Here is a 15,297-nt window from a genome sequence, read left to right on the forward strand (position 1 = left end):
TTCTAGGTGCATGTATTTGTCAGCATTGATGTTTTTACTTTATACCCATTTCTATTTTAATATAAACTCTTCCTAATTACTTCTCACAAATGATATAGCCAGTATAGTCTCTATACTTGTTACTGATGTCACACTGGAGCCCTGTCCTGTCATGTTCTTCCTCCTACTAGACGGCACGACCTGTAAACCGAGGACTAGTGAGGGAGAGGGGGCCAGACTGCATGTTACATGTGCTTTTTCCTATCCTTAAAAAGCACCAGGGAAAGAAGGGCAGTCCATAATGTATATGATTATATTCATCTATTTGTTTTCTTCGATTTGAACATATTTTTTTTTTTAAACCCATAAATATGTAACAAAGCTGCTCAGACTTTTCCTTTTTCCCTTGTATCATATTGTGAGTGTGCATGAAATGGAAGCAACACAACATATAATCTGGCCCCCTCACTCTCCACTACTCTGTTAAAGTTCATGAAAAAAAGAGGATTTAAATGACTAAATAATATTCAGCCCGACCTCAATGCTTTTCTATCTGTTCTTCCTATGTCTCTGGTGCTTTTCAAATAAAAAAAATGGTGTGCTTTTTAGGAGTTTTCTAAATGAGGGTTTTCCTTAGTTTACAGCACTATGCATTAAATAGTTTGTAACATTAAATGGATCTTTATTTTCCCCAAATCACCTCTAACATGTATATCAAAAAGGGCAGGATGTCTAGTGATCCTTTATGTGTAATTTCTGAAAACAATAATAATAGTAGTAAGTTTGTTTTCTTCAAATCTATTTAGGTGATCGCGTAATGGGTTCCAGTAGATGGCAGCAGAGGACTCCTAAACAAGGCTGCTCATGTCAATGAGAATTTTTCAGATTTGTTTTAGGGATCCTTCACTCTAGCTTTGCCCTCCAAAGAGTGATCATTGTTCAGAGAGCATTTGACAGGCATTGTATCGCCTCCACACTGCCTGCTTTAACCCCTTTTACCCAACACTAGCGCCGCTGTCAAAGATTTGGCCAGGAAGATTCGCCCATCCACCTCGAATGGGGCAGTCAGATCATTTTTTTTTTTTTTTCATTCAACCTACTGGTTGAACAAATATGACTACTCTATGGGCAGATTAATCTACAATGTGGAATTACTACTGATTGTATTATGATAAGTCCATTAGATATTGAATTAGAAAGCTTTTGTGCTCGTTCCACAATTAAATAGAAAATGTTTGTTCCCCCAGAATATATTTGCATTTGTTCTTCTTTGTAAGGCATTTTGTTGTAATACTTTTTTATTTTATTTCTTTTTTGTATTTGTCAGAATCAGCTGTCAGGAAACCTGCTTAGGAAGTTCAAGAACAGCAATGGATGGCAAAAACTCTGGGTGGTATTCACAAATTTCTGCCTGTTTTTCTACAAATCACATCAGGTATGCGTAAAGCATATTGGGCTCAATTCACTACACAATATTGCATGCGATATTTGGATCATGTGACTCATTTGAGCCATATTTGATTGATAATTTAAAAAGTTAATTCACTATCAGTTTATGCATTGTTTACTACAAAAATAAAAAACACACAGTAAATACGGCATTACCTGATTGGAAATGTCAATTCACCAAAAAAAAATAGTACTGTACATTTGCTAATCAAGTCATGCCGTTTAACTGATATATGCAAGATTTTGAAAGTATTAGCTGGTTGCTAAAGCAACCTTCCGAGTTTCGGGAAAGATGCCTTTACTAAGGTGGACTAAGGCCTATTCCATAGAAGCCTGGCCCAGTGGTTGTGGGGGACTTGTTGGAATTTGAAAATCCAAAAGCTTTCCACAAAGTGTGTTTTTAATGTGGCACTTTGCTTATGTGATGTGTAAATTGTGAATAATTCCTTAATAAAATTATAATAAACTTGTAATGGGTGTCCAGTTGAGATTGATTACTCATAATATATATATATATAGTATATACACAGTAAAATCTTGGTTTGCAAGCATAATTCGTTCCAGAAAAGCACTTGAATATCAAAGCATTTTTTTTACAGGGTATAAAAGAGAAGAGAGGCGGCCTATAAATGTAGCAATAAGTTGCTAAATGTTGTACCTTCATTAAATGTAACCACATTTCTACACTTAGAGGTGCCTCTCTTTTTTTTTTTTTTTATATACTCAGTTGTGACATGACGCTACTCTTATATCAAGACATCACTTGTATATCAAGGCAAAATGTATTAAAAAAATGTAGCTTGTCTTGCAAGACGCTCCCAAACCAAGTTGCTCTCAAACCAAGGTTTTACTGTGTGTGTGTGTATGTATGTATGTGTGTATATATATATATATATATATATATATATATAGTGTGTGTGTGTGTGTGAATAATTTACAAACTCTTTCTTATTTCGTCTCCAAAAAAATCATCAATCCATATATACAAATTCTATTCATGCTATATGTGATTAATACCGTATATGATTTCATCCCTTCAAACGGAAGTAACCTAAATATCCATGATTTTGGAGAACCTACAAGGCAAGATGAATAAAGTGCAAAAAAACATCACGCACTGTGACAATTTAAATATATGCATATAGTCACATATTTAAATAATCAGTGCAAAAAAGTTATTAAATCACATTTTCAAAGTGATCCAAGAGCGTTCGAGATCCAACCCGTGTTTCACCCAAGCTTGTTGGCACAATCCTCCTCAGATTGTGGTCATCAGTGCAGCAAGAGTCTCTCTCTCTCCTGATGACCGCAATCTGTACTAGAGTACAATGTCTGTAGAAAATCAATTCGCAAGGTTCTCTTCATTTCTGTGATCACGCTTGGGATATATCTGGAGAGGAGAAATAGGAGCAGAGACATACAGTAACTATATGAGAAACCTGAGGAGGAGTGTGCTAACAAGCTTGTTTGATCTATATGAAAATAAAGGTCTAACTTCTCTGCAGGATGTGGAAATCTTGCAAGGTGATCTGAACAAATTAATGGGGTGGGCAAGTACAAGGCAAATGAGGTTTAATGTAGAAAAATGTAAAATAATGCATTTTAGGTGGCAAAAATATGAATGTAATCTACTCACTAGGGTGTGAACCTCTGGGGGAATCTAGGATGGAAAAGGACCTGGGGGGTCCTAGTAGATGATAGACTCAGCAATGACATGCAATGCCAAGCTGCTGCTAACAAAACAAACAGAATATTGGTATGCATTAAAAAGGGGATTAACTCCAGAGATAAAACGATAATTCTCCCGCTCTACAAGACTCTGGTCCGGCCACATCTAGAGTATGCTGTCCAGTTCTGGCACCAGTCCATAGGAAGGATTAACTGGAAATGGAGCGATTTACAGAGAAGGGCAACAAAGCTAATAAAGGGTTTGGAGGATATTAGTTATGCAGAAAGGTTACGAGCACCAAACGTATTCTCTCTGGAGAAGAGACATTTGAGAGGGGATATGATTTCTATTTACAAATACCATACTGGTGACCCCACATTAGAGATAAAACTTTTTCGCGGAAGGGAGTTTAATAAGACATGTGGTCACTTACTAAAATTAGAAGAAAAGAGGTTTAACCTTAAACTGCATAGAGGGTTCTTTACAGTAAAAGCGACAAGGATGTGGAATTCCCTTCTACGGGTGGATGTTTAAAAAAACTATTAAATAAGCACCTGATCGACCGCATCATACAGGGATACACAATGTAATCCTGACATAAAATCACACACATAGGTTGGACTTTATGGACTTGTGTCTTTTTTCAACCTCACCTACTATGTAACTTTGAAGTGGATGGATGTGATTTATGTTTTTTTTTTTTTTGCACTGAATATTCAATTACGGGACTACATGCATACATTTAAATTTTCACAGTGTGTGAAGGTTTTTTGCCCTTAGTCTTGCCTTGTAGGTTCTCCAAAATCATGAAGATTTATGTTACTTCTGTTTGAAGGGATGAAATCCTAATTCGGGAGTGCCTTATTTTATGCATGCACTTTAATACGATTTATAGATATATATATATTTTTTTTTTTTATGCCATATAGAACAAATAGTATGTGTGTGTATTATATATATATATATTATGTATGCATGTGTGTGAATTTTATTTATTTTGAGAGGAAATAAGAGTGTGTAAATCATTCACACATATATATATATAGGAGCAATTAATCACAACTGGACACCAATTAGAAGTTTATTATAATTGTATTAAAGTGTTTGTTAAGGTAAAACAAAAATTCTTCTATAATTCCCTCTGATATAAAACACTACGCTCCCCAGTGCATGTCATTTATAAAAATATGCGGTATAATAGCTTACTTTAGAGCACCGTTTGGCGCTCAGCTGACTGTCCCACTGGTCTCCTCTCCTGATCTGATGGCGGCAGGGGGGGGGGGGGTACTGGGAAACCACAGCTTATGCCAGATGAGGAGAGGAGGAAACAGGCGGGCAGTCACGTGAGTGCGGAAGTAAGCTATTATACTGCATATTTTTATAAATGACATCCACTAGGGAGCTTAGTATTATTATGCAATAGTGAGAACTATAGAAGAAGAAAAAATATTTTAGAGCAGGAGGTGGGGATTGGGGAGCTGACAGGCAGGGATGGGAGGGAGGGGGGGGGAAGAGGTCAGACACAGGAGAGCAGGCTGCGGATGACTGAGGCATGTACCCTGACCTGGGTGTCAGGACTCGGCAGCCCTGATAAATCATGATCAGCATACAGGGCAGAAACTGGCAGGATCAGACAGGTATTTCAGGTGATACAGGGGGCCAAATGACACCGCACAATCACTGTGCTGTATAACATGCTTTAAGGGAACAGGATCCAATTTTTTTTTTTTGGGGGGGTTAACAAACGCTTTAAGAATTTATTCACAATTTACACATCACATAAACAAAGTGCCACATTAAAAAAACACAATCTTTATCTGCACATGTGGGGACACATGAACCAATGTGAGCAGCTGCTTAAACTAAAACCAACCTAACTAAAGTGGTAGCACAGAGGATTCCTTATATACCTTTTTGACAAGTTCTTTTTTAAAAAGGTGTCCCCTGATGTACATCTATTATCAATTACGTCATCCAGCGATATAGGTCCACATCAATCACCATGAAAGCCAACCGCAGGATAAAAAAAAAAAACACTGACACCCAACCAATCCCATTGCTTGCCAGCACTAAATTACATTCCTCCCCCCTACTGCTAAATTAACAAAGAGGTGGGAGTCAGCTGTTGTCCATGTCTGTATATGGTCACAGGCGTCACCGGGTGACCCTGCCCTTTTATGACATCGACCAAATATGACTGTCAGAAGGCAGCATTTTTTTTTTTGTGTGGGTCGACAGCCATTTTTCATTGTGATTGATATGGACCTATATCACTGGACGACATGATTGCCGAAGAATGTACATTAGGGAACAGTTGTTTTTTTAATAAAGGATTGCTTTTTATTTATTTTTATTTTCACTTGTCATTTTTTGGTAAATGAGTATCGGTACCCTTACTCATTCACATAGGGTGCGTAGCCAGGATCTGGGGGGTCCTTTTGTTGTTAAACAGGGTTTCCAGATTCTGATAAGCCCCCCGCCTACAGACCCCTACAACCCAACAGGCCAGGGTTGTGGTGAAAAGGTACCTTTTCTCATAAACATGACAACAAGATGCTTTGTCAGGTGGGAACCCCCCCCCACTCCCCATGATGAGGGCATGTAGCCTGGTGTGGTTTAGGAGGGAGGAGGGGGGCACATGGTCATCTTCTCCCTTTCCTGACCTACCAGACTGCATGCTCAAATAAGTGGATTTTAGGGGGGACCTCGCATCACATTTTTGGAAAATACCACATGTGCTATTTTACCACCATTTTTACTGCAGTATTTTAGTTTTAGTAAATTGAGCACATTGTGAGTAACCCAAGCATGCTGAAAAGTAGCAATTAGAAAATGTGAGGCTGTTCTTTTAAAGGAGAAGTATAGCCAGAGCTTTCTGGCTGTACTTCTATGGATCACAGGAGTGTAGTTTGTTCTGCACTTTTGACCAGTTTTCAGCTAACAGCATGCTAAAGCCCACTGTTGGCTGATGTTACTCAGCCGGGCAAGTCGCTGAGAACCTGAGCCAGCCCCTCTCGCCCCCTCCACTGCCCAGCACTCCAATGAGAACTGGCGGAGCAGAGACTGATCGTCACAGCTCTCTACTGAAACTGGAGGAGAGAACAGAGCGATCAGCGATGTTTGATTGCTCCGCTCTCGGGGTAAAGCCGGACAGGAACAGCTGCACCTTGCATCTGAGTATGATTTTTTTATTTTTCTGCATTTCCAAACTTCTCTTTTAAGTAAAGCCAAACTCCAGGAATAATCTATTTTTTTTTTAACTTGCATTATGAAAGCTTGGATACATGTAATTAAAGCAGATCTCCCTCCCTATTTTTGTCTAGGTTTTGGCGCCACTAATTTTGTGCGTGTGCAGATTCGCCCATGGTGTTCTGGCCAATCTTTGAGTCCTTGCAGAGCCATTGGGGTATCTGCACAAGTGTAAAGACAGAGATGGTTTTGACTTCCCAGTTGCCAGTCTTTGCGCATGGGCAGGTAACCGTCCGAAATCAAAACCTGATAGAAAACTGCAATAAATAAACATAGCTTTATGTATTGATGTAGACAAACTTCCACAGTATATTAGGAGTATACTTTTTCCAGTGTACAAGGTGTATGCATGTATTATAATGGTTTCCAAGATAAAAAAAAAAAAGATAGCAAAAATAATCTCCTTTTTAATGTGTCATGTTTCTGTTTTTAGGATAATCATCCATTAGCCAGTCTCCCTTTGCTTGGCTATTCACTCACCATTCCCTCTGAATCAGAGAACATTCATAAGGATTATGTCTTTAAACTGCACTTCAAATCTCATGTGTACTATTTCAGAGCTGAAAATGAATACACCTTTGAAAGGTAAATAATAAATTAATGCATTCATGCTGCAACTCAGAAACTAAAGTTGGATTTCACCTGCTATGTCATTGCCTTTCCCCCCAAAGTTCCCAAAAAACGGGAACTGACAGCACCACCACCTTCACATGAAAGAAGGGGATCATTGATATAATATAAAAAAGCACTTTGCATCAATCCAATACTGTTCAAATATAAATGAAATGCATCAACGTGAGTTAGCTCAAGAAAACAGCCCTCATTGCGCTATTCATCACACCAATCAATTTTATTGGCAGCAGAGTTAAAATGACACGCGCAAAATAAAGTGTGCTTCATCTAGTACACAGAAACTATTGCCTTTTTGTTACATGCTAAGGTTCCTTTTTTTTTTATTTTTATAACAAACATGTCATACTTGCATCCACTGTGCAGCTCGTTTTGCACAGAGTGGCCCCGAACATTGTCTTCTGGGGTCCCTCGGTGGCTCTCGCGGCTCCTTCCCGCATTAGATAAGCCCCTAGGAGAAGCGCTCTCCCGAGTGGGTTACCTTGCGGGTGCGCTCCTGATTCATTCTGCCTCCGTTCATAGACGCTGAGTGTATGACTTGGTCCCGGCGCTCGCGGCGTTGGATTTCATTGACAGCAGCAGGAGCCAATGGCTGCACTGCTATCAATCTATCCAATCAAAGCCGGGACTCCGTAGAGAGGAGGAGAGGGAGTACGTGCCGAGGAGATGAAGGGGCTCAGGTAAGTAAAACGGGGGGGCCGGTGACTGCCAGGTGTTTTTTCACCTTAACACCAAGCCTTTATAGCCCCTTTGAGGATAAGTTTTGGCATCAGATACAATACCAAGATGACGAATTCCAGTTTCAGCCTAATGTGATGTCATCCCATTAAGACTTTTTCAAAGGCTGTGACCTAGTAACTGTAAACACAGGGTTGAGTATAAAGTATTGTGGAATACTTCACAGCAATTTCCCTTTGAAAAAGTCAGGATTGAATGACGAAACGTGTGGAGACCCTTCATCATGTAATACTGGCTCCTTTTAATCATCTTTGAGCATCAATTTTATTATTTTCTTCTTGGAAGGCTATGCTAAACTGTTTCCCTGCAAAAACCAACTTTGTGTTTTCTGCATCTCGTAGGTGGATGGAAGTGATTCGAAGTGCCACAGACTCCATCAGTCGCTCCCGCCTCTTGAGCCATAAGGAGTCTCATTTGTACTGAAGTCATGACTCCTCCAAAATCCCAGCTGCCTTATAGCAGGAATTTGATACCAGCCCTTGGAGTTTTGTAAGGCCAGCTGCTCCACAAAGGACAAGAGACTGCCTCTCAGTGACTTTTTCAGCTTTGTCAAGACCGATACCTTTTTAAACTTTTTTTTAAGTCCATGAACCTTTTCCTGCTCTGAATTAACCCACTGCTGACCGCAGGTAGTTGGTCTCATCCTGTACAATACATTTTGACAAATTGTTTGAATAACGTGTGCCAACATTAAACCCTGTTGTCTCTAGTTTAGTGACAAATAATTAATCTTGTATTCATATTCCTGGTTTTTAAATGTATCTTTGAATTCAAACACGTGTGTGTGTGTGTACACATGCAAAGAAAGGTCAATGATTTTTCTTTCTTTTCTTTTTTTTGTTTTATTTGTAAGTTATAAAGCTTTCTTCAATGCAATATTCATGCAGTATAGCTGTTGTTTCCATAATGGTTTACATACATTCAAAGCACTTTAATCACCTCAGTTGTGAAAGCCAAGCAGCAGAAACAATAGTAGAGAGTTCTAGAGAGTAGAAATAGATGACTTTGCATTAGACCATGTTTTTTGTGCTCTGTCCATGATATTTTTTACACGTTTTATTTCCATTTTTGCATCACAACCATTGCTGTATAATGATTGTATAATGAGTAGACTATTTTCTGTCATGGAGAAGCATTGCAGTAAACTTTTTATCCAAAAAAACACCATTGTGTTTTCTCACTGCTGTTCAGTTACATCAAGGGTCATGCCAGATTTTACACTGACCATGTACACTACATTTTTCCTCATTTAAAATGAAAACATTTGTTTTACTTTTTTTTTCATTTAAAAGTTTTAGGGGGCAATTCACATGAGTTCTGTGCAGTGCGATTTCAGCCCATTCATTTTGAATGGGCTGAAATTGCACGACACGCATTGAAAGTAGTGCTTGCAACACTATTGGAAATGCACTGTAACTGGATCACATGGTACTTTTTTACCATGGTACACATGGTACTTTTTTACCATGCAATTCAGTGAGGGCAGACTCACATTAGCAACCTGCTTTGGGGTGTCGGTAACTTAGCACTGACAGGCATGGACACCACTAGACGTCTAAAGGTATGCTGTTGTGTCTAACACCAAGATGTCGGTAGCAAATTTCTTAAGTCCTGTAAGTTGTGAGATGGGGCCTGAATAGGTTGGACTTTTTTTTAATCAACACATCCCACTGATAGAAGTCATAAGACTGCTGTATACTGCTGATGAGAAAAGGTGTTTAGCAGTTTATATTTACTAAAATAATTGCATTTCCATATTCTGTGTACGGTGTGTGACCAGATATAGTGAATGCAGGGTCCTGGGTTTAGTAACACTTTAAGTAGGTGGTATGTGTTAACACCACATGAATAGGCAGGACCCAAGGTTTCCCAGCAGAACATTTCCCAAGGATACACATTGCCTCTGCTGGCCTGCCTTCTTCTCATACTGCATCCTGGTGCCATCTTCTCCCAAGGTAAGTGACACACACCCAGCCATCCATACAGCGGCGGCCCGTCCATTAAGGTTTGTGTCACGCCCATGTGAAATTTGGCCATTTAGGTCAATGGGGCCGCACCACAACCTTAAGCCAAACATTTAGCTTGTGGTTGCAGCTTCATAATAAACTGCCACCCTGCAAAAAAAAAAAAAAAAACAGGATTCAGGAGGATTATTATCAATCATTTTGCCCCTTTTAATAAGTAATTGTAATGCCAGCTATATTGCTGTTCTTTTTAAAATGGTGACTATAAGCTGACACTAATGCTGCAGAGGTGTCGGGTTACTGTTTCTCTGTTAAAAAGGAAGGAATATAGCTGGCATTACAATTACTTATTCAAAGGGGCAAAATTCTTTATAAGGAGCATAGGCTGCACGGGAATAGGCACGTCTTTTAGCTCCCTAGTTTTGCTTTATTACTTCTTGGGCAAAATGCAAAACCCTGTGCATCCATTGGTTAAGGAAGCAGCAGGAGTTGGTGCAGCCTTTAAGTCAGAGTCGCGGCCCTCTAATTCACAATGCCGGGAGGACACGTAGTAGAATACAGGACAGTCGCAGCCTGTCCATTAGGGGCCCCCCCCCCCCCCCCATCCATGCGTCCGGCCCCCTGATCTATATGCAGAGCGCTGGACGCATGGATTCCAATGGAGGGGGGGGGTGTAAGCACATGATTAGAGGCTCTAATAGACTTCAAAAAAGGGTGTACTGGTTTAGGTTAATATGCTTGCCGTCTCACCAAGACGCAGCGTGCGTTCCAAAGCACAAGAGACGGGAACCAAGAAACCGCATGTGACGTTAATAAAGGACGGACGCGCAGTCTCTATGCATTTCGTGTTCAACACGTCATCAGGAAGCTTGGAATGCACATCTTGATGAGACGGCGAGCATATTAACCCAAAGCTGTACATGTGTGTGCTGTACTTACAGCACTCCTAAATGTAAGTGGGCATTCTTTTACCTACCTGTTTTTACATACCTGTAATAAACATTGCGCTATCATTCTCAATTTGTTTTTCTCAAGCCTTAATGTTTGACCATTGCCAAGGAGATACCTTGTGGTTTAGAGTCATCGCTTCTAATATATGTTGCTGTTTGAAAGCGTTCAATATTGCTACAGGGTGTATTTATTATAAAGTTCTGGTAAGTTTGCATTTCTCACGCAGGATTTGTGGTGGAGCCCTAATTGAAGAATACATTTTGTTCCTGCACTTTTCTTTGGATCACGGTAAATGGATTGTTCTGTGAAGATTTGCTGAGAGATTTTTTTTAAATTTTGCTTTTTTATATGAACTTTAGACCCCCTTTCCACTGGGACGGTTTTCAGGTGCTTTAGCGCTGGAAATGGCGTCTGCTAAGCACCTGAAAACTGCCTTACATTCATTCATTCAAGTGAGACTTTTCACACTTGGGCGGTGCACTTGCGGGACGTTCAAAAAAGCCCTGCAAGCAGCATCTTTGGAGTGGGTTGGGAGTGCTTTTTTTTTTAGTGCTCCCAAAATGCCCTGCCTATCAGAATGAATAGGCAGCGCTTCCGAAACGCCGTAACACAGGAGTATTTAACCCCTTCATTGGGTTTAAAATCACCCCGCTGGGAGACTTCAATATCCCTCTACTCCCCTTGACAGATACCTTGTCAGGTCTTTCCATTGTCATCCTGGTATTTATAAGCAGATAATACAAGACTTCCTTGGAGCCCAACTGATAGACGTCTGGAGGTTACACCACTCTGGAGAAAAAGACTATAACTTTTTTTCCTGTCTGCACAAGGTATACTCGAGAATAGATTATTTTTCGGTTCATCATAGTCAGAAGCAGTGAGTGACTCTGCCATAGGTTATATCACATGATCAGACCACGCTCCTATCACTATGCGATACACACTCTCCACAGTCCTGACCACCAGATCACGTTTTTGGAGGCTAAACAAGTCTTTTACAGAACCCTGAAGTTTTGACAGATGTTACCAACGAACTGAAACACTATTTTCACACCAATGATCAACCAGAGTTTGACCCGGGTATCCTGTGGGAAGCTCACAAGATGGTTATCAGAGGTGTACTGATTAAGAACAGCATGCGACCCAAAAAACAACGAGTAAAAAAAGAAACGAATCGTGCTCCTTAACAAATTACACATGGTAGAGTCCCAGCATAAAAAAAGACATCCTCCCTGGAAAATTAACTATTGTCCCTTCAATGGCAAACAGTAGATTTAGCTATGAATCTGGCAATAAGTGTGGGAAATTATTAGCTAAACCACATATATACCCCAAATTGTATCTTCCTCTGGTGAAAAGGCAGTTCTCCCCACTAAGATTGCCAGGAATTCGGGGTCTACTATTCCTCCCTATATAACCTCCCAGAAGGGACAACGTCTAGGACAGCGATGGAGGATTACATCACCTAGTCTCAACCCCCCCCCCCCAACTTTCCACAGAAGTTAGAGAGGAACTGGAAGCCCCCATTATGCTAGAGGAGCTTGTAGGTGGGATGAAACCGGCAAAGTTTCTAGGGCCTGATGGTTTTACTCTACAATACTATCAATCCCTCCTGCAGATTTTAGGTTCCTATATGGTAAAGTATTTTACTGCCCTTAGCGCGAATGTGAATTTCCCTAGAGATACTCTGAAGGCCCATATATCCATTATACCTAAAGAAGGTAAAGACCCGTCGTTCTGTGGTAGTTACAGACCCATTTCCCTTCTAAATATAGATCTCAAGCTCTTTGCAAAGATCCTGGCTACTCGACTGCACAAAATACAGGAAAAGCACGCTAAGGCATGGAGGCTATGGAACATGTTTATTCTATCTTATGAAGGACTGTACCTGCTTGGATCATAGACAGATGGTTAATCTGCTTATACCTATAACAGGTGAAAATTCATCGCTACTGGGTTTCCCCCCTTAATTCCCCTCCTCCCTATTTACTTTTGAATCCTTACTTTCTTGTCTTGTCTAATTACTTTTTCTTTCTTTTCTTTTTTTCCCCTTAACCACTTCCAGACCACTACACAATGATATATGTTGGCACTTTGAAGAGTGATATCTCTGTTATGGCAGCAGCTAGCTACCATAACCCAGGTATCCATCTCTTTAGTTGGCGGTCCAGTTTTCGATAATGGTGGTCTCTGCGTCAGATTCGCCGCAAGATTATCGGTAGAGGGCCCCCCTCCTGCTGCTCTACCGTGCCCTCCGCTTACCGGAGCCGTCGGCAGCGGTGGAGACAATCGGGTCCCCTCTCGTGCTGGGTATGGAGATGAGTGAGGGGAAGAAGCTGCATCTGCAATCCCAATGTGAAAGTCCAAGTGCTTTCACACTAAAGGGGCTGAAAACGCCCCAGTGTGAAAGGGGTCTTAGCGTTGAAAAAAGCGCCTGAAAGAAGCTGCATCTGCAATCCCAATGTGAAAGCCCGAGTGCTTTCACACTGAGGTGCTGCACTGGCAGGGCGTCAAAAAAAAGTCCTGCAAGCGGATTCTTTGCAGCGCTTTAGAAGCGTTGAATACACCGCTCCTAAAGCCCCCTTTCTATTGAGGGAGCTTTTTTTTTCATGCCAAAGCGCCTGAAAAACGCCCCAGTGTGAAAGGGATCTTAGCGGTGCTTTACCATCGTTTTTCGAGTGCTGGCAGTATGAGGCTTCTTTCAGGCGATTTACAAGCTTTTATTTAAGGGCAAAGCGCCTCAAAAATGCCCCAGTGTGAAAGGGGCCTTGGTGTAAATATTTAAGGGGACCTGTCATGCTTTTTTCTATTACAATGGATGTTTACATTCCTTGTACTAGGAATTAGTGTGTCAAATTATTGTATTTTTTTTAAAGAACCATGTAAAAGGTAAAATAAATAAAAAAAAACAGTGCCCAGTCCCGCCGAGCTCACGTGCAGAAGCGAACGCATACGTGATTAGCGCCCGCATATGCAAACGGTGTTCAAACCACACATGTGAGATATCGCCGTGGTAGAGTGAGAGCCCTAGACCTCCTCTGTGACTCATAAAATGCAACCTGTAGAATTTTTTAAATGTCGCCTATGGAGATTAAGGGTAAAAGTTTGTCACCATTCCAAGAGCGGACGCAATTTTGAAGCGCGACTTGTTTGGTTATCAATTTACTCGGCGTAACATTATCTTTCACAATATAAAAAAAATGGGCTAACTTTACTGTTGTCTTGTTTTTTAAAAATATTTTTTTTTTTTTCGAATGCAAATACGGTGTGACAAAGTATTGCAATGACCGCCGTTTTATTCTCTAGGGTGTTAGAACATTATACATTTTTTTTTCTTAGTACTTTTCTAGCACAAAAACTTGTTTTTAACTTATAAACAACAAATCTCAGAGGCTCGGTCTTTAAGTGCTTAATTTCTTTCCTTCTCTGGAGCTGTTTTTTCCTTTCCCATTTGTTGCTAGGAACACATAATATGCAGGGGCCGGGCAGTTCAGGCCATATTTTGAAAGGATTTTGTTTAGTTTGGTACCCAACAAACCGATGAAGGCGTTTTGTGATGGAAATGTCTTTTACTGTAATATTACACGTGCCATTGCTTTTTCATTTATGTGACCCGATTGTTGGGAACAATCTGTATGTGAAATTGACCATGCCCGTTTTATGTTATTGCAGTACTTGAACCTTGCCTTCCCTAAGTTCTGAATTAATATTAATATATTTGAAAAAAAAAGTGTCCCGCTGGCGGCCTAAAAGCACCGTGGTCCCAGTGTGAAAGGGGTCTTATTAGCATAGGTTTTTTCATATGAATTTTATCACTTATGTTAAATGATTACGTTGTTTATATTCTAAATATCACACGAGTTAGCGCCACACTTTTTCTTATATATCTTTTTCACTCCTTCACCTGATTGGCTGCCAAGAGGAGGAGGGAGGAGACGCAGGGGAAGCGTGGAAGTAGCCCGGAGAGAAGCCGAAGCAGCCCTGAGCACAGCCCGTGGGATGGGATAAGTGTGGGGCCTCTACCAACTTACTGACCGACCCGGAAGGGGGTGCTGCCCGTGACCCGACCGACCAGAGTGGGTACGGTCCATGACCCGACCAACGGGGATGAGGGGTCAGAGCCAGGTGGATCGTTTGCTGCCCCCCTCCCCAAAAGAATTTGAAAACAAAAACACCAGCCCCCACTGATACAGGACGATTTGTTGCTAAAGGGGAATAGTGGCAACCCTCACATATGTGCTCCCTGCCAGGCCCCTTTGATGACTCTATGGAACCCAAGGCCTGGTACAGCAGGTGCCTCCTTACCCCTGCGCCTGAAAATGCCTAGTATCGGCACTAATACTAGTATCGGTGCATTTCTAATGGGCACCCTGACTGGTCTGCGGCTACACAGCCACATACACAACAAACTGCAGTGCCCATTTTTTCTCACTTTCAACACACAAACTTCAGGGACAACATGTTTATTTGCTGCCTAACAAGATATTCAATGTTATTCACTTAACCTGTCAGTAGTCATAAAATTATGGCTGATTTCTGTAGAACATTTCCTGAACTCTATGGGTTAGCTAATGGGACAACACATTATAGCAGCCACATTTTCCATTAGAAAACTCCGTCCTAGCCCTCAGACCGAATCCAATTTGCATAACGTGAATGTGACCGGCT

At 40.9% G+C, this 15,297-nt stretch overlaps 1 protein-coding gene across 4 annotated transcripts in view; it reads left to right on the top strand.

Annotated features, from left to right (window-relative positions):
* FARP1 (FERM, ARH/RhoGEF and pleckstrin domain protein 1) overlaps positions 1-8,878 on the top strand; it is a 254,102-nt gene extending 245,224 nt beyond the window's left edge. For all 4 annotated transcript variants that reach the window (XM_040336128.1, XM_040336129.1, XM_040336127.1 and 1 more), the window contains exons 25-27: positions 1,307-1,414; positions 6,780-6,931; positions 8,056-8,878. In XM_040336128.1, coding sequence (XP_040192062.1) covers positions 1,307-1,414; positions 6,780-6,931; positions 8,056-8,137 — 342 coding nt within the window. In that variant the 3' untranslated portion in view covers positions 8,138-8,878. The remainder of the gene's footprint in view (positions 1-1,306; positions 1,415-6,779; positions 6,932-8,055) is intronic.
* Positions 8,879-15,297: the final 6,419 nt, after the last annotated feature.

This window comes from Rana temporaria, chromosome 2 (assembly GCF_905171775.1).
Source record: "Rana temporaria chromosome 2, aRanTem1.1, whole genome shotgun sequence".
Taxonomy (NCBI): domain Eukaryota; kingdom Metazoa; phylum Chordata; class Amphibia; order Anura; family Ranidae; genus Rana; species Rana temporaria.